Consider the following 23,782-nt stretch of genomic DNA (forward strand, 5'->3'; position numbering starts at 1 on the left):
TCCACGATCCTCCTGACGGCTTCCTTGTTGGTCACTACCCCTTCGATGTTGTGGATGCTCCTAAACCAAAGCTGGTTGTACGCCCGGTTCTCGAGGGAGAGGCCGTACTTCGCTCTTTCCCCTTCCGTGAAGGGTAGGCGATGGGCTTGGTCTTGCTGCGACATCTTCAGCTCCTATCATAAGCCATGGTTTGACATTAGTGCTTTTCCAAATAGTCACTTGCTGAAAGAAAAGACTTCATGCTTGGCAGATTAAATAGTTTTTAGTACAAAATTAGACTTTTTCCTCCAAGCAGTCTAAGTCCATCGCTTTCAAATTTATTTTCAATTTCTCAATCACAAGTTGCTTCATCTATCATTGAGGTCCCCCATGTGTGCTTTATCTTTACTATTCTCCTTATGTGTTTGGTTTGATTCACCATACCCACCCCCTTTTTTTGAATTGAGAAGAATCCTTCCTAGGATTAAATGTTTAGCGGATGAAGGGTCTACATTACATAACCTTAGTGTTTTACTGTCGCATGAGCCAAGCATAGAAATTAGGGTTGTATTCTAAAGTAATATTTCTATCCATGTCTAAAGGACAAATGCCTACATGTGTAATGTAAGTGAGAACATCAAGCAAGAAGTCACCGGAGTCCACTCAGCTAGCAACATGCAACTCCTCAGTGAGGATGCGATCTAAATAATGATGTCCCTTGATGTGTTCTTCCAGGGGTCGGTTAGGAATGGTAGTCAATACCCTATAAGAAGTTGGAGCGACATAAGTTGGATCGTATTCAGATGCCTTGATTGCGCGTCGTTGCTCAACATTGGTCATTATTTGGCATCCCTCTAGTTCCCATTGCAACCGTAGAGCGTACCATTTCCGCAAGGAGGAGTTGTTGTCAGCAAGCTGTTGCAACTTCTCAATTTCCTAGTTTGTGCCCATGATCGTGTGCTTGCTATACGATGTAATGAGACACTGTTCGATTTCTCGTTCCTTGGATATCTCAGTTGCAATTAACTCCTCAGCTGCTTCGAAAGCCTTAACGAATACAAATTCCGACTCCTCCCAAGGGCAAGGGAGTGTTCATACTTCCGTCACTAGAGGTTCTTCCAAGAGGCCTAAGTCTAGTCAATTGTAGCTTTTAGCCAATGTCATGAAAGTAGTGTCCAGGCGTCGAAGGCAAGCAACCAAGTCATCACCAATATTTTCAGCCAAATCTGCGGGCCAAGGTTAGAATTGAGCACCTCTCATAAGAGGTTCTAAGCCCGGTGAGTGGTTGAGGCTTGACAGAACTAGAGAGTTCAACAGCTAATGGTCACGGCATGGTTTGCTCCTTAGGTTGTAGCTTGACCTCATGTTCAATGGGTTGGGTTCTAGTTGCGGTTGTGGTGCTATTAGATCTATCTAAGATCTGAGGGGCACCATCGGGTCTAGATTTGGGCGGTTTGTCACTAGCAGGCTACGGTTTTGGGCGATAGATTGGTTCAGGCCTTGCTAAGCTAGGCTTTGGATGTTCTATGGACTTAACGGCCTTATTCTCTTGTGTTTTGAGTGTCTCTGGCATGATGGTTCATGTGGTCAAGCCTAAGGGTGGCGTTTGAGTAGGGCCTTTGGTTGTTTTGGCTTTAGGCAACCAAATCCAGGTGTTACCCGCATAGTAGCCTTGCGCTTGCAATAAGGCCCTAGGGACCCATCATGGCTTGACCATACGTCGATGTTTATAGTTTCGTCTTGGCTTCCTAGGTTTCGAGTGCAGATCATGAGTCTTACAAGGCCGTAGGTTTCTATTTCTAGGTGGTGCTCTCTGTTTAGGCACCCATTTGAACTGGGGTTCATGGGCTTCAGTGTTGGTCCCAATGGGTTGCTGACATCGAGGGTTGGTAGGTTGTGACGAGTTACAACCCCCCTCCTTAGATGTGACGGTGGGTTTTTCTACTGGTGGCTTTGCGGACTTGGAAAGAGTCACACTGCCCTTGCTGAAAGCTGTAACAATGGGAACATTGCCCACGGGTAGGTGGATACGCTACAACTCATAGCCGACATTGCAACGAGCTTACTTCTTAAAAGTTCGTCCTAATAGCGATTCCATACCTGCATTCTTAGTGTTGGGCAACACATAGAAGATTATCTGCACGCTTGCAGACTCCATAGAAATCGCAACCTTGCACTTTTCCAAAAGTGTGTAGGGTTGGCCTCCATAAGGGGTGAGATTAGCCTTAGTGGGCTGCAACTGCAGTTTGCCAATTTGGGTCCAATGGTCATGGGTTAAGATATTAAAATCAACTCCCTCATCAATCAAGGCGTTCATGATGCATGTGTGTTTAGCAGTGACTGTCATGCGTAGGTAAGCTGGTGGTACTACTTCCTCATTCTCACCGACCACCTCAATGATAGTAGCTACTCGTACATGGACAGGGGGTGCTAGCATTGGGGGCTCATACAATGGATGCCTGGGAGGGAAGTACTTCTTTATGCGACTGCCATTGAAGAAGCCTATGCCCTCACCCTCTAGAGTTTTAAGTTCTACATTGACAGTTCGGCTAATGGTTCAAACCTTAAAAGGTCCTAGCCCCCGAAACTTTAACTTTTGCTTATGTCCCTTGTCTGAGTATAGCAATACTAAGTCACCCTGTTCAAAGTTGCGCTGCTTGACATGCTTGTCAAACCAACGTTTGCATCTTGCCTTCTCTCATATTAGTGCATGGGTGGCCAAAAGCCGAGTTTCCAATAAGCATTCAAGTTCAATCAAGCGTTCTGTCCATGCCTCCTTACCATCCCATCTTTCTTGAAGGAATATCCTGAGGCTTGGTATGAAGAATTCCAAGAGAAGGATTGTCTCCGTACCATATGTCAATCTAAAGGGGGTCTATCCTACAATCGTCTTGTAAGTCGTGCGGTAGGCCCACAAGGCCACCATCAACTTGTTATCCCAATCACTGCATGAAGTAGAAATGACTTTGGTCAGGACGTTTACTAAGATTTTATTTGTGGATTCAGCTTGACTGTTTGTCTGGAGGTAATAAAGCAAGGATTTCCGATGGATGATTAGAAAGGAGGACAGGAGGTGAGCTATCACTTCGTTGATGAAGTGTGTGCCTTGGTCGCTAACTAGTTCGATGGGGCAGCCGAATCGTGAGATCACATGCTCCTATAGGAACTTAGCAGTGGTCCCAGCGTCATTCTTTCTCATAGCTCGTGCTTCTATCCATTTTGTCAAATAATCGGTAGCCACAATGATGTATTTGGCTTGTAAATACTGTGTCGCAGGACTAATGGGTCCGATGAAGTCAATTCTCCATTTCTCGAAGAGTTGTCATGCGATAATTGGAATTAGCTCCATGTGATCCTTACAAATCAGAACTTTAGTCCTTTGGCACTCGTCACAATACTTCACAAATCGTGCTGCATCTCAGAAAAGGGTAGGCCACCACAGCTAGGACTGCAGCACTTTGCGAGCTGTCGCATCTCCGCTGAAATTTCCTCCTCGATTCCGCAGCATGCCTCTGTCAGCACGTCATGCATCTCGTGCACACACACGCATCTACACAACAACCCGTCTTACCCCAGTCTATAAATTTGACCAGCTATCAACTGATAGAATTGGATCTTCAAGATGAGCCGCCTAAGTTGGGCTTTTTCTATTGGTCATTCCGCTAGCCCGTGTTTAAGCACTTGAACTATATCATCTACCCAATACGGCGTCATGTCAATCCTAAACAAATCTTTTTCATTGGATAAGCGGAATAGATCCGCGTCTAGCAGTTCATCCACAATGCCTTGTCCAGTCGCTTCTCCCGTGGGGATACGAGACAGATGGTCAGCCATATAATGCTGCTTCCCTTTATGCACCACCATGAAGAAGTCAAACTCCAAAAGCAGAAGAAGCCATCTAGCAATTTGTCCTGTAGCGCATGGTTTGTTAACAAGATACAACAAAGCTTGATGGTCAACAAAGAAAGTAAAAGGCGTAGCCAAAAGATAATGTCGAAATTTCTTTACGGCAAATACTATGGCCAAGCCTTCTCTCTCCGTTGTCAAGTAATTCATTTTGGTTTCAATGAGTTATCTGCTAGCAAAGCTCATTGGGTAATCTAGGTTGTGTTCACCAGGTTAGCACAACACAACTCCTATGGTGAATTTCGAAGCGTTGATGTGCACATGAAACGTGAGTGTCCAATCTGGGGCTCGTAGAATCGGTGTCGTGGTCAGAGCCTTTTTCAACTCCTAATACATGCGTTGGCATTCCTCGGTCCATTCAAATATGATCAACAGCTTGTATAGAGGTCTAGCAATCAATGCATAGGTCAACACGAACCATCGATAATACCCTGTGTATTCTAAGAAGCACTGAACACCCTTGAAATTAGTTGGGGGTGGAAGATCGACAATGACCTTGATCTTTGAGAAATCTGTGGCAATGTCATTCTCTGACACCATGTGTCCTAGGATACATCCATGTTTCACCCAAAACTGGCACTTCAAGGGGTTCAAGAAGAGACAGTATAGTCGACATAGTTCAAAGACCGCTTAGAGTCTGTCTAAGTGTTCTCGCCAAGTAGAGTGAGCACAGAAAGTGTATCTAAAGGGAATTATTTCGTCGGGAGTAGTGGTGACCATAGGAGAATACATACACCTACATATAAGTAACGGGATTCAGATCACCGAGAGGTGGGCAAAGTTCCCTTCAGGCCAGGTTGTGCACCCCTTCAAGGTCTTAAGTGGTAAGAGAGGGTCATCTCTCTTCACAAAAGGAACCACAAATCACACCGGAACTACAAAAAGAAATGGATGTTTAAAACAAGAATATGCACACCTATGCAAGTGTGGTGGAAGGCACCCAAAAGAAAATGAAGAATGTTGAGAATACTGTCAAAGAAAATGCAGAATGGATAGATGTGGCAAAAAAGAACAAAGGAATGCATGGCAACAAAGTGGAAGTTATGAATACCACCTTGGAAGAAGAGACAAAAAGACGGGCATGCGCACTCCACGTAAGAGTGGTTGGACTAGATGAGAAAAGCTCCCCAATTGAAGATGCTACAGCTCTTGCCACCAAAATTGGGGCTACAGAAAGCTGATACAAAAACAAAAGACCTCATCTTGAAGTTTGGAGACTTGTTAAAGAAGAGAGCCTTCCTCTCCAAGAGGATCACTCTCAAAGGAGAAAAGATCTACCTAGATGATACCTCACCCCAGCCCAAATAGCCCACAGGAGGGAAAATATGCCACATGTTCTATAGGCACGGAAAGCAAGTAAATGGGCTGTCTACAGAGATGGAAGAGTCATCATCACAGAGAAAAGGACAGCATGACGGTGCGCGGCCTATGAGACCCTGAAGTTTACACTGTGGAATTGCAATGGCTCCCTTAAGACAGATCCAAGTTATTTTGAGGATACTTTCAAAGGGATAGACATTGCTATGTATACTGAGACACATCAATGTAAAGACAGCCGTCTACCTGATGTATGTGGATATAGTTGGGAAAGTGTATATCGCCCTCAGCCTAGGCGGCCTGGAGGGACGAGGGAATCAGGTGTGGCAATTCTATTTAGAGAAGAGCTCCGAGATACAGTCCAAGTAGTACATAGAGATGTAGAGGCAAGAGACATGTGGATCAGGTTACGTACAAGTAGAACTCGAGACATGTATATTGCCATATGCTACTTTCCCCCTGCATACTCTAAGTTTGCCCCTAAAGAGGCATCCCCGTATACACCACTATATGAGGACATAATGAGATTTATGAGAATTGGGGATGTTCTACTAGCAGGAGACTTTAATTCACGCACAGGAAGCAACCAATCTGCTTTCTTTTACACTAGTGATGAGATGTTCAGAGATATTGCATTAGATGAAGTGGGATTAGTTAGATCAACCCAAGATAGAGAGATAACAGAACATGGAACACACCTACTGGCATTGGGAAGTGCACATGGTTTGGCCATCCTTAACGGGCTGCCACAGTGGCCAAGATCTAATGGTTTCACATGTTGGAATAACAAGAAAGGGTCAAGCACAATGGACTATTTGATTGGATCACCCAACTTGCTACCTGACATAAAAAGCTTTGAAATCTCAGACAGACCAATTGGATTAGCAGCAGACCATGCTATTCTAGCTTTCACAATGCAATATGGGCATATACACGAAGCATAGCCACACATACTAAAATTACCGCGCAATGATTTTGTGGAAGCGACCTCACACATATACAGCACTACTGTGCGAGATGCATTGAGGGAGCTAGATACACAGGCCTCTCTGGATGAGTTTACAAGACAGTTGGCCGAGATAATACACACTTCAGCAGCCTACGCTTTCCCACACACTACACCGTCAGATAAACCTCCACGAGGTAATGCCCCACAGAATGGCTGGTATGATGATGAGTGCAGAGAGACACGAGCACGTTTTCAGCGAGAGGTGGCACTTGGCATATGTACACATAAGCATGCTCGAACACTCTTCAAATGATTGGTACGCAAAAAGAAGTGGGAATACCTGAGCAGACTAGAAACAGAAATGTATTCCATGTTCTTGGGACAGGACAGCAAGAGAGCATGGAAAAAGATGCATGAGAACTAGACACCCTTACAGATTACTAGACCGGATGATTGGCATGGATATGCTTGCACACTCTATGATGTTCCTGGCCAAGAGTCTATGCCACTCCCCTCAACCTCAAGACCAGCAAATTGCAGATTTTTCACAGAAAAAAAAGTGAGGAATGCCATATGGAAACTGAAAAATGGAAAAGCCCAAGATCATGATGGTTTAGTAGCTGAACACTTCGCGCATGCTTGTGATATCTTGGTACCAACGCTGGCTCACATCTTTAATAGGGCAGTTTGTGAGGGATTTCCAACCTGTTGGTCAGACCATATTATTGTGCCGCTCTTTAAGAGTGGAGACCCCGCACTACCTAGTAACTATCAAACTATCATGATTGGACACATGCTGGCCAAAATATATGGCTCTATCGTGGAACAAGCATTGAGTGAATGGGCCAAGATGCATGGCCTGCGATCAAAAGGCCAGGCTGGCTCCAGGAGGGGATATACAACTCTAGACCATATCTTTACATTGAGGGCAATCATCGAAGAAGGCAAGGCATTCAAGAAAAAGATCTACTGCTGTTTTGTGGACTTTCGCAAGGCCTTTGACACAGTGCCACGTGCTAGACTCATGAGAAGAATGCAAAACATTGATGTGCTTGTAGAGATACAGTGGAGTATCTATGCCTTGTATAAGATAGTGACGGGCAAAGTACGAACACCTGAGGGCATCTCAGATACAGTCAATAGCACCATTGGGGTGAAACAAGGCTGTCCAATTTCACCGACACTATTTGGGTTGTACATAGATGAAATTTCAGAATATGTGGACAGAACTGGTGGAGCCGGAGCCAGCCTAGCTAGAGTGATGATACCATTACTGCTTTATGCCGACGATATTGTACTTATATCTGACTCACCTGGGTGACTAAATGGACACTTGGATGCATTATCAGCTTTTTGCAGAGATAGAGATCTTAAGGTGAACCTTGGGAAAACTAAAGTTATGGTATTTAACACTTCAGCTGCTTGGGTGACAAGAGCTGAGCACCAGTTTACTTTTGATGGAGAGCCAGTGGAGATGGTTAGGCAATATGTCTATTTGGGGGTCACATTGAAGGGAGCACAGTTCTCTCGGAGAGAGACATCAGAGGCTCGTTTGGCAAAAGCATATGCAGCCTTAGGTGCATTGGAGAGGCAATGTGCTCACATACAATTTCATGAGCCGCACACCAAATTGTGGCTTTTTAACACCCTGGTAACACCCACACTCCTATATGGGGCAGCTATTTGGGGTCCGAGTCTCTTTCACACGAGGAGACAGCCTTTGGAAGACCAGGATGAACCAGAGAAGGAATACTATGATGGGTGGGAGCATATGGAAAGACCACTGGTCATGATGATCTCACGTATGATATGAGCGAAGAGCTCGACCCCACATGAGATTATCAGAGTTGAGTTGGGAGCATCACCCATGGTGGCTGAGGCCTTGGTCCAGGCAGTGACTTTCATACATAGACTATGGGAGCTCCCCCAAGATAGATACCCACGGCTAGCCCTGGCCTCTTCTAGACAACTAGCAACAAATGGTGACAGACATTGTTGGTATGCTCAGATGAGTACATGGATGAGCCTACATGGGCTGCAGATTGACAGACTACCCCCCTTTGACTATAGCCTGGATTGCCCTACACTTGACCTAAGCCGATCAGAGCTAAACCATGTGATCAAAGCAGACATACTGAAGTTAGATACGGAGAAGACCTGGATCCGACCACCCTCCCCCCATGGCACGAGGATGGCACACTACCAGACCCACTTCCTTCAGGTATCTGAGGATGGTTTCATCACCCGACCCAATTACATGGACACACAGCTGCCTCATGGACTACGCACAGTTATTGGTCAAATCCGCATCTCATCCCACCACCTGAGGATTGAGACAGGCAGATGGGAGGGTATACAGACCAAGGAACGCATATGCCCACTATGCGTCAGAGAGCCAAAGATAGAGGAACACTACATCTGCCGATGCACTGTATATTATGATATACGAGGTAGATACCACTGTCTGTTTCGAGAGGGTTTTGGACCCCTGAGACGGATCATGGAGTTTGAGGATCAGAGATGCTTGGGATTCTTCCTCTTAGAGCTCCAAAGGCGCAGAGCAACAATTCTATGGAGTAGGAGGCCCCCACAGCTCGGCTCACATAGACAGAGAGCAGTCATTGACTTTTTCACTGATACACAACAGAGTATGGCAGATACCATTATTACTGCCCCACAGCCTACAGGAGTACATCATCATTGGACCTCATCTTCTGTAGGTGTCCATTTGGATAGAGCAGTGGCACTTAGCCGATCTAGGCGCCCACGTCCACCCGGACAAAGGCCTAGACATCCACACCACAGACAAATTAAAGCCATCATTGAGCGCCACAGGAGACAGATGCCGAGACGCCTCAGCCATGCAGAGATACACCTCCTTAGAGGACAAACATCTCATTGATGGAGAGTTTTCCTTTTTCTACTTTCACTTTTAGATCATTGACATGTTTCCCTTTTATAGGATACTGTTTTATTTTTTCAGCCTTATAGGCATGTTTTTCATCTTTTCTCGTTCCAGATGAGAAACACACCATCATTGTATGTATTGCTTTAGTCTCATAGGCCACATTGGCCTTTTAGAGACGTTAATATACTCTCTCTCTCTCTCTCTCTCTCTCTCTCTCTCTCTCTCTCTCTCTCACGGGCGAGCGTGTCTGATGGGCGAATGTGTCTGACGGGCGAGCATCTGACGGGTGAGTGTCCCACGGGCGAATGACGGGCGGGCTGACGGGCGTGCTGACGGGCGTCTGACGGGCGTCTGACGGGCGGGACTGTCGTGAGTGCCGCCACCAGGGAGCTGCTCTGCAAGGTCACGTCTCTGCACAGGGAGACAGCCACTGTCCTGCAGGACACGAATGTACTTAGAATGACATGAATGCTGGCTTGTCTGCTGTGTCCTGGGTGAATGTTCTGTGGCAGCAGTGACGAATGCAGACACTCTCAGATTGCACTTACTCTCTCAGACTGACACAAATGCAGGCACTGTGAATGTACTGTGGCAGCAGTGACGAATGCAGACACTCTCTCAGATTGCAGACACTCTCTCAGACTGACATGGATGCAAACTGACATGAATGCAGACACTGTGAATGTATCGTGGCAGCAGTGACGTATGCATACACTCTCCCAGATTGCAGACACTCTCTTAGACTGATATGAATGCAGACGCTGTGAATACACTGAGATTGCAGATATACTCAGACTGATGTGAACCTTGCATGCTGTGTGGACTGGAAACCTACGGGATCTCAGACTGACGCACATTAACATTTCATGTTACAGTCATACCTTATGATGCAGTCACATTGACAGTCTATGATATACTGTCTCTAGTTCATGCTAGAGTGATAGTTTATGTCACTGGCTTACTACTCTACCCAGACTGTAAACAGTTTATGCTATAGCGCATACTATAATTACGATGGAAGAAACTGACAATGAAGGAATCACAAAACCAGCCATGGAGACAATGTTTCATACACCGCCAAAGAACACGAGATACAAAACCTATGGGCGTAAAACCCGAGATTGGAATGTCTCTCCAGGGTCGAGTAGATATGGGAAGACATCCCGCAAAATTAATGAAACACTATATGAGGAGATGTTGACCATACTCCGTGCTGAAATACGTACCATGAGGAAGGAAATGGAAAAGGACATACAAGAGCAGGTTCGAGCTGAAATGATGGAAGAACTAAAAAAGGAGATGCAAACTTTGGATGCACGCATGGCAGAGAAAGACTCATTGATCTCTAATCTACAAGAAGAACTAGACGAATGCAAAAAGAAACTGGACACACAAAAGGAACCACAAACCACACCCGAACTACAAAAAGAAATGGATGTTTTAAAAAAGGACATGCACACCTATGCAAGTGTGGTGGAAGGCACCCAAAAGAAAATGGAGAATGTTGAGAATACCGTCAAAGAAAATGCAGAATGGATAGATGTGGCAAAAAAGAACAAAGGAATGCATGGCAACAAAGTGGAAGTCATGAATGCCACCTTGGAAGAAGAGGCAAAAAGGCGGGTACGCGCACTCCACGTAAGAGTGGTTGGACTAGACGAGAAAAGCTCCCCAATTGAAGATGCTACAGCTCTTGCCACCAAAATTGGAGCTACAAATGTACCCATCGTTGGGGCTTGGCGAGTCGGGAAGGCTGACACAAAAACAAAAGTCCTCATCTTGAAGTTTGGAGACCTGGAAAAGAAGAGAGCCTTCCTCTCTAAGAGGATCGCTCTCAAAGGAGAAAAGATCTACCTAGATGAAGACCTCACCCCAGCCCAGTTAGCCCACAGGAGGGAAAATATGCCACGTGTTCTAGAGGCACGGAAAGCAGGTAAATGGGCTGTATACAGAGATGGAAGAGTCATCATCACAGAGAAAAGGACGGCATGACGGTGCGCGGCCTATGAGACCCTGAAGTTCACACTGTGGAATTGCAATGGCTCCCTTAAGACAGATGTAGGTTATTTTGAGGATACTTTCAAAGGTATAGACATTGCTATGTATACTGAGACACATCAATGTAAAGACAGCCGTTTACCTGATGTATATGGATACAGATGGGAAAGTGTATATCGCCCTCAGCCTAGACGGCCTGGAGGGACGAGGGAATCAGGAGGTGTGGCAATTCTATTTAGAGAAGAGCTCCGAGATACAGTCCAAGTGGTACATAGAGATGTAGAGGCAAGATACATGTGGATCAGGTTACGTACAAGCAGAACTCGCGACATGTATATTGCCATATGCTATTTTCCCCCTGCATACTCTAAGTTTGCCCCTAAAGAGGCATCCCCGTATACACCACTATATGAGGACATAATGGGATACATGAGAATTGGGGATGTTCTACTAGCAGGAGACTTTAATGCACGCACAGGAAACAACCAATCTGCTTTCTTTGACACTAGTGATGAGATGTTCAGAGATATTGCATTAGATGAAGTGGGATTAGTTAGATCAGCCCAAGATAGAGAGATAACAGAATATGGAACACACCTACTGGCACTAGGAAGTGCACATGGTTTGGCCATCCTTAACGGGCTACCACAGTGGCCAAGATCTAATGGCTTCACATGTTGGAATAACAAGAAGGGGTCAAGCACAGTGGACTATTTGATTGGATCACCCAACTTGCTACCTGACATAAAAAGTTTTGAAATCTCGGACAGACCAATTGGATTAGTAGCAGACCATGCTATTCTAGCTTTCACAATGCAATATGGGCATATACATGAAGCACAGTCACATATACCAAAATTACCACGCTATGATTTTGTGGAAGCGACCTCACACATATACAGCATTACTGTGCGAGATGCATTGAGGGAGCTAGACACACAGGCCTCTCTGGATGAGTTTACAGGACAGTTGGCCGAGATAATACACACTTCAGCAGCATACGCTTTCCCACACACTACACCGTCAGATAAACCTCCACGAGGTAATGCTCCACAGAATGGCTGGTATGATGATGAGTGCAGAGAGACACAAGCACATTTTCAGCGAGAGCTGGCACTTGGTATATGCACCCATAAGCATGCTCGAACACTCTTCAGACGGTTGGTACGCAAAAAGAAGCAGGAATACCTGAGCAGACTAGAAACAGAAATGTATTCCATGTTCTTGGGGCAGGACAGCAAGAGAGCGTGGAAAAAGATGCATGAGAGCCAGCCACCCCTACAAATTACTAGACCGGATGATTGGCATGGATATGCTTGCACACTCTATGATATCCCTGGCCAAGAGCCTATGCCACTCCCCTCAACCTCAAGACCAGCAAATTGCAGATTTTTCACAGAAAAAAAAGTGAGGAATGCCATATGGAAGCTGAAAAATGGAAGAGCCCAAGACCATGAGGGTTTAGTGGCTGAACACTTCACGCATGCCTGTGATATTCTGGCACCAACGCTGGCTCACATCTTTAATAGGGCAGTTTGTGAGGGATTTCCAACCTGTTGGTCAGACCATATTATTGTGCCGCTCTTTAAGAGTGGAGACCCCGCGCTACCTAGTAACTACCGAACTATCATGATTGGACACATGCTGGCCAAGATATATGGCTCTATCGTGGAACAAGCGTTGAGTGAATGGGCCGAGATGCATGGCCTGAGGTCAAAAGGCCAGGCTGGCTTCAGGAGGGGACATACAACTCTAGACCATATCTTTACGTTGAGGGCAATCATTGAAGAAGGCAAGGCATTCAAGAAAAAGATCTATTGCTGTTTTGTGGACTTTCGCAAGGCCTTTGACACAGTGCCACGTGCTAGACTCATGAAAAGAATGCAAAACATTGATGTGCCCGTAGAGATACAGTGGAGTATCTATGCCCTATATGAGACAGTGACAGGCAGAGTATGAACACCTGAGGGCATCTCAGATACAGTCAATAGCACCATTGGGGTGAAACAAGGCTGTCCACTTTCACCGACACTTTTTGGGCTGTATATAGATGAAATTTCAGAATATGTGGATAGGACAGGTGGGGCCGGAGCCAGCCTAGCTGGAGTGCTGATACCATTACTGCTTTATGCCGATGATATTGTACTTATATCTGACTCACCTCAGGGACTAAATAGACACTTGGATGCATTATCAGCTTTTTGCAGAGATAGAGATCTTAAGGTGAACCTTGGGAAAACTAAAGTTATGGTATTTAACACTTCAGCTGCTTGGGTGACAAGAGCTGAGCACCAGTTTACTTTTGACGGAGAGCCAGTGGAGATGGTTAGGCAGTATGTTTATTTGGGGGTCACATTGAAGGGACCACAGTTCTCTTGGAGAGAGACATCAGAGGCTCGTTTGGCAAAAGCATATGCAGCCTTAGGGGCATTGGAGAGGCAATGTGCTCACATACAATTTCATGAGCCGCGCACCAAACTGTGGCTTTTTGACACCTTGGTTACACCCACACTCCTATATGGGGCAGCTATTTGGGGTCCGAGTCTGTTTCACACGAGGAGACAGCCTTTGGGAGACCAGGATGGACCAGAGAAGGAATACTATGATGGATGGGAGCATATGGAAAGACCACTGGTCATGATGATCTCACGCATGATACGAGCGAAGAGCTCGACCCCACATGAGATTATCAGAGCTGAGTTGGGGGCATCACCCATGGTGGCTGAGGCCTTGGTTCAGGCAGTGACTTTCATACATAGACTATGGGAGCTCCCCCAAGATAGATACCCACGGCTAGCCCTGGCCTCTTCTAGACAACTAGCAGCAGACGGTGACAGACACTGTTGGTATGCTCAGATGAGCACATGGATGTGTCTACATGGTCTGCAGATTGACAGACTACCCCCCTTTGACTATAGCCTGGATTGCCCTACACTTGACCTAAGCCGATCAGAGCTAAACCATGTGATCAGAGCAGACATACTGAAGTTAGATACGGAGAAGACCTGGATCCGACCCCCCTCGCCCCATGGCACTAGGATGGCACACTACCAGACCCACTTCCTCCAGGTATCTGAGGATGGTTTCATCACCCGACCCAATTACATGGACACACAGCTGCCTCATGGACTACGCACAGCTATTGGTCAGATCCGCACCTCATCCCACCACCTGAGGATTGAGACAGGCAGATGGGAGGGTATACAGACAGAAGAACGCATATGCCCACTATGCGACAGAGAGCCAGAGACAGAGGAACACTACATCTGCCGATGCACTGTATATTACGACATACGAGGTAGATACCACTGTCTGTTTCGAGAGGGTTTTGGACCCCTGAGACGGATCATGCAGTATGAGGATCAGAGATGCTTGGGATTTTTCCTCTTGGAGCTCCAGAGGCGTAGAGCAACAATTCTACGGAGTAGGAGGCCCCCACAGCTCGGCTCACATAGACAGAGAGCAGTCACTGACTTTTTCATGGATACACGACAGAATATGGCAGATACCACTACTACTGCCACACAGCCTACAGGAATACATCATCATTGGACCTCATCTTCTGTAGGTGTCCCTTTGGATAGAGCAGTGGCACTTAGCCGGTCTAGGCGCCCACGTCCACCCGGACGAAGGCCTAGACATCCACATTACAGACAAATTAAAGCCATCATTGAGCGCCACAGGAGACAGATGCCAAGACGCCTTAGCTATGCAGAGATACACTTCCCTAGAGAACAGACATATCATTGATGGAGAGTTTTCCTTTCTCTACTCTCACTTTCAGATCACTGACATGTTTCCCTTTATGGGACACTATTTCATTTCCTTTTCAGTCTTATAGGCATGTTCTTCATCTTTCTTCTCGTTCTAGATGAGAAACACACCATCATCATTGTATGTACTGTTTTGGTCTCATAGGCCACATTGGCCTCTTAGAGACGTTAATATACTCTCTCTCTCTCTCTCTCTCTCTCTCTCTCTCTCTCTCTGTGTGTGGCATGACGGATGCTGACGAGACTGGTATGATGGATGCTGGCACGACGGACATGACGGGACTGACATGTCTGGCGTGTCGAAGACGTGTCGGGCAGGTTGGGGATGCTTATACGTGTCTGGCGTGTCTGGGACGCTTGTACTGACTATTGACAGACGTGTCGTGAGGACCTGATGTGATGTACCTGGCGTGACGTCAAACCTCTCTGGCGTGAGGCAAACTTGTCGTCAGCACGAATGTACCTGGCGTGAGGCAGACTTGTCTTTAGTACTATAGTGTTGTAGAGATATACTAAATACATTGACGCGGGCGTACTGTATGCAGTAATGTACTGACAAAAGCCCAAATGCCAATGTACTGAGATTGCAGACGTAATCAGATTGATATGACACGAATGTACTCAAAATGACATGAATGCAGACTTGGGTGAATGTATGGATGCACTGGCTTATGGACTAGGCAATGATGCATTGACTTTGATTTTGATCATGTCCTAGAGTATGCAATAATGCACTAACTAGGGCTACAATCTGTATTTCTGCAGTGATTATAAACAGTGTAAAGGCATTTGAGCTCGTAAAAGATTACTGGGCTTACAAAAATTTAGTGAGGGGTTAGGAAAACCTTGGAAATTTGCAGAAATCACAAAAATTGCTCTGATTTGACAGTACAAAGTACAAGTTGAGTGGCTTTGTATACACAGTGTGTGAGAGATGGATAATGTAGACAAATGCAAGCATCAAACCATGGAAAATGAATATCGGGGAGACGAATCTGATCAAGAACTAACACAACCGTCCATAGAAGCAATGTTCAACACCCCTTCTAAGAACACACAGTACAAGACATATGGCCATAGGGTCCGTGATTGGACCATCTCCCCAACATCTAGCAGGCATGGGAAGACCTCACGCACCATGAATGAAAAGAAATACGAAGAAATTCATCTCATGATTTGCTCTGAACTACGAATTATGAGACAAGAATTGAAGAAAGAAATACGAGAGCAAGTCAAAGCCAAACTAATGGTAAATCAGAGGGAAAAAATGCAAGACATGCAGATAGAGATTAAGAATAACTTACATGCACAAATGTTGTCCAAAATGCACATGCTGAAAACTGAAATGCTGAAAGTTGTAGATGCCTACAAATCTGAAATCTTAGAACTTAGGGAAGAATTGAATACATTTAAAACAAAGAAATGAACGTGCAAGAAGAATTACAAAAAGAGAAAGAGGATTTGAAGGCATGTGAAATGGAGGTTCACTCATGGGCAGAAGTGGCAAAGACAACATAAAAGCAGATAGAAGAAGCCAGCCCATTTATTGAGGTAGTAAAAAAGAATAAGGGAACATCAGTGAACAAAACTGAAGTAATGAATGCTACCTTGGAAGAAGATGCTAGGAGACGGGCTAGGGTTTTACATGTACGAGTAGTAGGATGGGAGGAGAAGACCAACCCATAGGAAGATGCTAAGACACTTGTTGCTGACAAAAGTGGGGCTTCAGACATACCTATCGTCAATGCTTGGAGAGTGGGGAAAGAGGACTCGTCCAAGGCTCTAATTCTTTGTTTTGGAGACACAGAGAAAAAATTTACTTCCTCTCCAAGAGGAGATCCCTCAAGGGTGAGAAGATTTATTTGGATGAGGACCTTACCCCAACACAAATAGCGCATCGCAAAGAACACGAGGTATTGGAGACTCACAAAGAGGGAAAGTGGGCTGTTTATAGGGATGGATGAGTTATCATCACTGACAAAAGGACTTCATGACAATATAAGGCCTATGAGACACTTCGGATGTCAATATGAAATTGTAATGGAGCCCTAGGCTTGGATGCTGGTTACTTTGAAGATAGCCTCCGAAACATAGATATAGCAATGTATACAAAAACACACCAATGTAAAGGCAGCTGACTACCAGATGTGCGGGGATACAGGTGGGAAAGTGCATTTCGTCCAGCAGCTAGAAAACTAGGAAGCACTAGGGGTTCTGGAGGTGTGGCCATACTATACTAGGAAGACCTCAAAGGGATAGTGCAAATAATGAAAAGAGATGATGATGCACGATATCTATGGATTAGGATACATGCAGGAAGACCACGGGATATATTCATCGCAATATGCTACTTTCCTCCTACAAATTCTACCTATGTCACACGAGATGGATCTCCCTTTGATGTACTTTATGAGGATATCATGAGATATGCTAGCATTGGGGACATATTATTAGTAAGCGTGAGTCACCGACACTTCTCTATGAGTGTAGGCGTGAGTCAAATCCAACAAACCCCCTTGGAGTGAAAAGTGATCAATATACAAGGATCATCCACCAAAGGAGATCAAATTTAAAGCATTGTAAAATGCTTCAAATTTGTCGTGAGGAAGAGTTTCAGTGAAGATGTCTACCACATTGTTGTTGGTAGGACAGTAGTAGACAAGGCTGATATCTCCTACATGTAGCCTCTCTCGAACAAAGTGATATATATCTCTATGTGTTTCATGCATGCATGAAACACTGGGTGCTGTGCCATTGTAATGGCACTCTGACTGTCAGTAAACAAGGAGTAAGCTCCATAACAAATACATGAAGATCAGCCAACAAACATCTCAGCCATACACATTCAACTGTAGTAGTGAAAGCTGTCATATATTCAGCTTCACAAGACGATATGGCAACAGTGGATTGTTTCTTGCCAAGCCAAGAAATGCAAGATTAGCCAAGAAAGAAACAGTTTTCACTTGTAGAGTGATGTGAATCAAAATCACCAGCCCAATCGAAATCATTGTAAGCATGTAATTGCAATAGTCCCCCTTGGCATAAAGCAATCCAAGAATCCTAGTACCCTACAAGTAACGAAAAACACACTTCACAGCTTGCCAATATGACATGTGTGGGCTGTGCATATATCTACTTAGGGCTGATACTACAAACTAAATATCTGGCCCTGTATTGCATAAATAAATGAGAAATCCAACTGTCGGAGCATATATATGAATGTCAAACAAATCACTGTTATCATACAAAGACAGCTTGAGTCCAGTCTCCATCCGTGTGCTAACTAGCTTGCAATCCTAGAAGCCAAATCTCTCAAGGAGTTTACCAATATATCTGGACTGTGACAATCCAATGCCTCTAGTATCATGAATAAACTGAATGCCCAAATAGTAATGCAAAGGACCCAAATCTGACATTTCAAAAGTTTGTTGCAAATTTTTCTTGAATGTTGACATCTAGTCAGCATGTGTCCCTAGGAGCAGAAGATCATCCACATAAATAAAAACGACCAGCAAGGATCCCCCCTCTTTGCATATGTAAACAGACTCTAATAGGCTGTTAATGAACCCTTGGCTGAATAAAAAGGCATCAATTTTGGCATACCAAGCTCGTGGAGCTTGCTTCAAATCATACAAAGCCTTTTTCAGCTTGCATACCGAGTATTCAGATACTTCAATTGCAAAACCCATGGGCTACTAAACATACACTTCTTCCTGAAGTTCCCCATGTAAAAACACAGTTTTAATATCAAGCTAGTGCACAATCCAACCATAATGGGCAGCCAAAGCAACCATACATTTAATGGTGGTCATACAGGATGGAGCAAATGTCTCCTCATAATCAAAACCCTTCTTTTGCACATAGCCTTTTGCCACAAGCCTGGCTTTGTACTTATCAATGGATCCATCCGTTTTTCTTTTCAGCTTATAGACCCATTTAGTTTCCCGCAGCATGCTGACAATACAACTCTATGCTCTCTACTGAAACCTGCAATGGAGTATTATGATTGCTTCATTTAATGTGCCTTGTAGCTAATCTTATAATTGGGGTGTAAGGATACAGAAATAATCACTTTTGGTAGCAGTGTAGACAAAGAGGATTTTCCTATGCAGCAGGTTTGGAGAGGATAAGTGATGGAATGGGGCTGAAGGCAGTAGGGCAGCAAGCTGGAGTGACAAAAACAGTAAGACTGGTGGCTGGAGAGCCAAAACATGGGCGTATGCAGCCTGACAACAGACTGCAGCAGTGTGGGCAGCAGGTGGCAGCAAAACGCATGAATATAGAAGGTTAAGAGTGAAAACCCAGCTACACAAAGGGGCTGGGGATGCAGCCAACTGCTCCTGAAAGGTATAGGGAAACAAAGCAGCGGCCTGATTAGCATCAAATGATGTGATGATGATGTGAGAGGAGAGAGAAGCATGAGCATATGAGGCAGCACAGAAAAGTTGGAGAGCTGGTGAAGCAAAGTGGGGGCAAGGGATAAAGGGATGAAAGTGGCAGTGCACATTGAGACCCCTTCTATAAACTTCTTCTTTCTCCCCTCCCGCCGCCTCCTCCTCCTCCTCCTTCTCCCTTCCTTCCTCCCTCTTCTCCTCGGCTCTCCGCTTGGGTGGTCGCTTGTGTTGCTGCTACCTCCACCAGTCGCCTTCGCTCATAGTGTGCCATCCTTTGGCCGTCATCGTCGGCACTGTCACCCCATCTTGTCCACTCCCCGTTCTTTTTGATCCAATTGTTCTATTAAATATCCTCCAACATTGTTTTACTTATTTTCATTCTTTTTGGGACTATTTTAAGAGCCAAAAAAATGCTAGAAACATACAATAATCTAAATGGCATGATGAGGTAGATGAGGGTAACTTCCCCAAGAAGTGCAATAGTTGCTCAGGATGCTAGGTGAGCAATAGGAGCTCAATATGCTCCGCCCAATAAGGTAAAAGGGAAACATGCTTCCAGGAGAGTGAGTGTGGAGAGATCCTTTTCTTGATAGGCCATGTGATGTGACCTTCTTTGGCTACAATACTAGGCTCGAGAGTAGGATACAAATGCACAAGATCAAAGCAGAGCCAGCACCTACCTCCCATTGGCACACAAACAAGGCCTCTCAAAGCATTTCTTACCAAAATTTTGGAGGAGGCTAGATGAGAGCTTCAAGCCTAGGAAGATATCCCTCTTCCTATGGCTATTAGCCCATAGGAGATTAGCAATTGGCACTTGTCTTGGATATGGCAAGACCCCGTGGCACATGTGAGATGTGGTGAGCTAGAGGAGATGGGAAAGCATTGTCTATGGGACTATCCGAGAGCTTGCGAGGTTAGGAGGAGACCCCTTTGGATGATATTCCACAACATAGCAAAGACCATGGTGCTACCTAGGGGACTATAGCTTGGGTCACAAATAGAGACCCACCATGCAAATATGAGGATTTTTAAGGGATCCTATCTTTCCTCATTATTGAACAACATTTGAGCACAATTCCCACTCTTGACTACTTGCGGGCACACTGGACTCAAGGACACTATCATAGAGGGGAGCTGATTGCTATTATTATAGCCTGATATATCTGGACTACGAGGTGTAGCCACGTTATTGACCTTCAAGATGTATCCACAACCAAGAATCTTTCACGGATTTGAATAGAGATCATCCACACTCTCTACAAGAGTTGGGAGAGGATGCAGGGAGGATCTAATAGGATGAGGAGAAGGAGAGAGGCCTTCCTACAAACCCGGGGCTCGTGCACTTTTTTCTATATGACCCCTCAAATGGTCTAACATTGTAGCCCACCAAATTGGTTGTTCATACAACCATTGTACTTGTAACATACTTAGATACTCTCTTTAGAGTTACTTTGTACTTTGCATTTGCCTCAGGGGGATTTTCTCCAATGTGTATTAATAGATCTTCCTTTACTTGGATGGAAAAAACAACAGAAATATGCTACACAATGCATGGGTCTTCATTTGGATGGATGCCTACAATCTTAGGTTCTCCATTCCAAACACCCAATATATGCACAAAATGCTAATGCAAGGGATAACGCAATAAGGGGCATGCTCATGTCGTAAGGTGCCAGTTAGACAATGCCCTCGTCCCCAAGCACCCTTATATGATGGCAAAATGAAAGTAATGCAAGGTAAAATGCAACAAGAAAGGGATGTCATTGTCAAAGACAAAAAGAAAAGAAGAAAGATGAATGTACTAAGTGGGGAAAGCAACCCCCGCTGAAACCATGGATGAGGATGCCAAAGAAGGAGGAGAAGCTGAAGTGGGCTATGATACCAAGAACTTGATGAAGAAAATTAAGTAGGAGCACCTCAAGCTCCTGACAGCTGGCTAACCTGTTGTATGCGTCCCTATCCATTCTTGCCTCCCTCTCCTTGACTGTTGTTGTTGTTTCCTCTTCTATCTAGCAGCACATCTCCTCTACCACTTTCTCTCACTCCTCCTTGGGGGTTAGGGCCCTCCCTTCTCATCCTGGAGCAATGAGACCTATCGACATACGTGTCATTGTTGATGCATCCTAGAACAGTCTTCTGTAAGCCTGCCTTCCATGATCGATCTTACCAAGTGTTAACCCCAACACGAAGAAAGAAAAAGGAAATAAAAAAGACGCAGGGCAAAGGCGGAAAAAAGGTAGCCCGACTGAAGAAAGAAGAGGAGAAAAGGCCAAAAGCGCAAGGGCAACCTTAAAAGTCCAAGGCAAATGCAAAAGGGGAAAGGTGCATTTTAAAATACAAAGGCGTACCCTGAAATCCTGTTAAAGAGTGCCAGGCTCTCTCCTGTGCAAATTGTAAAGATAGATGGGTGGTGGAGAAGAAGCAAGAAGGATAGGAAGGAAATAGGAAAAGAGGACCTAGGCCAATGGCCGGTCATGTAAAAAGGGGATGACCGCCCAAGGAGGAGTAGATAGATGGGTGGTGGAGAAGAAGCAAGAAGGATAGGAAGGAAATAGGAAAAGAGGACCTAGGCCAATGGCCGGTCATGTAAAAAGGGGATGACCGCCCAAGGAGGAGTAGGGCATGTATAAAAGCCAAAAAGTGGAATGAGAAGCTCATTCTTGTGTGTAGCCAAAAGTGGCCCTCCTCTTCTTCTTCTTCTTTTTCTTCTTCTTACTTGCTTGAGCTTGTGCTTGAGAGAGGGAGTGTGAGAGTGTGAGGAAGTGAGTGTGTAAGGGTGAGGGACGGGGGAGGAGAAGCTCTCCATCTTCTCCTCTCTTCTTCTCTTCTCTTATCTTCTCTTCTCTTCTCTTCTCTTACTCTCAGCAATGGAGCTTGGAGTGTGAAGCTTGAGGATGGAGCGTGCTTGAAGCTTGCACTTGGATCGTGGAGCTACCGGAGTGCGCAAGAGAGGAGGTAACTCGATCGGCATGGAGGTAAGCTCACTACACCCGTAAGGTAGGCATTGCGCGTCGGCTATGTGAGAGGTAGCCATTAGTGCTCGGCTTGGAACGCTTGAAACAATAAGTGGTCCGAGGGTCTTGGCGGTTGAGCGAAAGCTCCCACATTCTGGTTCCGTTGCCGGGACCAACGGATTCAAGCCTTGAGCGCTTGCGCGCTTCGAATCGAGTATTGAAGTAGGGTTTTTCCCGAACCGGTGCTTGAACTAGATAGGTAGGAAGCGAGGGAGTTTGAAGAGGTATTCGATCTCCTTAGCAAGTAGGTTTTTGTTGTTTTGGACTTGGAAAAGCATGATGAAGTAGTATAGGTATTTTTCTTATACTTTTTTCTTGCATTTAGAAAGGATAGAAGCAAAAAAACTGGAGCAAACAGTAGGGTTTTTTGTTGCTGTATAACAGGCTGAAGCAAGGAAATAGAGACACAGATCCTTGGAGTGCCGTTTGATTCGAGCACCACAGTGATTCCAGACATGTCTGGCATTTCCTTGTAGTGTTTTGCACCTATCTGGAAGGTGCTGGATAATTCGGTGGAGTAGACATTGACCTAGAGGCATCGCGCGTAACTCGCGAGCTGTCGTCCGCGCCGTCGGACCAGGTCGTCCGAGTCCCAGAATTGGACCAACCTGTCAGAATCGGACAGGTGTCTAGAACACAAATTTTGACACATCTAAACCCCGTAATTGATCTCAAAGGCTACGTAGAGCTAGAGACACATCACAGATCCATCATTGGGCTAAAACTTAGAGCAAGTAGTTCAAAATTTGGCTATAAACTATCCTCCAAGTTGCGCATGGTGTTTACTGTAACGGCCCTGCCGGCCGGGGGGGACTGCCCCCCCCGGACCCCCGCAGAGAGGGCTCTGCCCCCCTCCGCACCTCCCCCAAGTAGGTTGGAGAGAAAACGCGCGTCGTGACAGGTCCTCCGGATTAGGCTCTAGTGTAGTAATGGCTCTACACAAGCATAGATCTTCACTTACAAAGCAACAAACAGAAGCCCACATCCAAACAAAGACAAAAAGAGACCCTAGAACCTCAATAGGCCAATCTAGCCATCAAGGGCAAAAAGGCCACACCACGAGAACACAAAGACATTGTGTTCAGACCGTGTCTAGTCAGAGCAAAATGCAACATCAGCAAGCTACAAATGCGAAGATGACTAGACATGGCACTCTTGACGAGAGATGTACCTTGAGCAACACTGCAAGGACGACCCAAGACATCGGTGGAGAATCCACATCTGGTCGTGCAGTTGGGGACTCAAGGACATTTGTCAGAAGGCTTAAATTTACAAGCCAAGACCTGGAAGACGAGGACATAGTACCACCTGCTTATCTTAGGGTCAAACTCACCGCGAAAAGAGAGCATACTATCGATGCTCTGATTGATGGAGGAGCAGATTTCAATATCTTGACTTACGAAGCATGGACTCTACTAGGTCAACCAGAGCTCAAACCGACTGATGCAACTCTTAATCCTTACGGGAACACCCACGAGCACTTCTAGGAAAGTGCAGAATCCTTGTAACTATTGAAACAGAAAGCTTGCCAGTCCTATTCT

General features: G+C 45.3%; 2 protein-coding genes across 2 annotated transcripts in view; one reads left to right on the plus strand and one right to left on the minus strand.

Moving 5' to 3' along the window:
* Positions 1-23,782, minus strand: part of LOC148008419 (uncharacterized) — a 199,828-nt gene that overhangs the window by 118,894 nt on the left and 57,152 nt on the right. The window lies entirely within an intron of this gene.
* Positions 1,980-19,121, plus strand: LOC148008421 (uncharacterized). Its single transcript, XM_087674240.1, has 3 exons — positions 1,980-1,998; positions 13,036-14,044; positions 18,920-19,121. Exons 1-3 carry the CDS (start codon positions 1,980-1,982, stop codon positions 19,119-19,121), a joined length of 1,230 nt encoding a protein of 409 aa, XP_087530366.1.

Source organism: Lygodium microphyllum, unplaced genomic scaffold (assembly GCF_053477565.2).
Source record: "Lygodium microphyllum isolate KBCC unplaced genomic scaffold, Lygodium_microphyllum_v1.1.10 scaffold_144, whole genome shotgun sequence".
In the NCBI taxonomy this organism is placed as follows: domain Eukaryota; kingdom Viridiplantae; phylum Streptophyta; class Polypodiopsida; order Schizaeales; family Lygodiaceae; genus Lygodium; species Lygodium microphyllum.

Coding starts and splice junctions, on each gene's coding strand:
- LOC148008421 (XM_087674240.1), top strand. Junction 14,045..18,919: donor ATCAGAGCAGACATACTGAA/GTTAGATACGGA, acceptor GTAGCAGTGTAG/ACAAAGAGGATTTTCCTATG.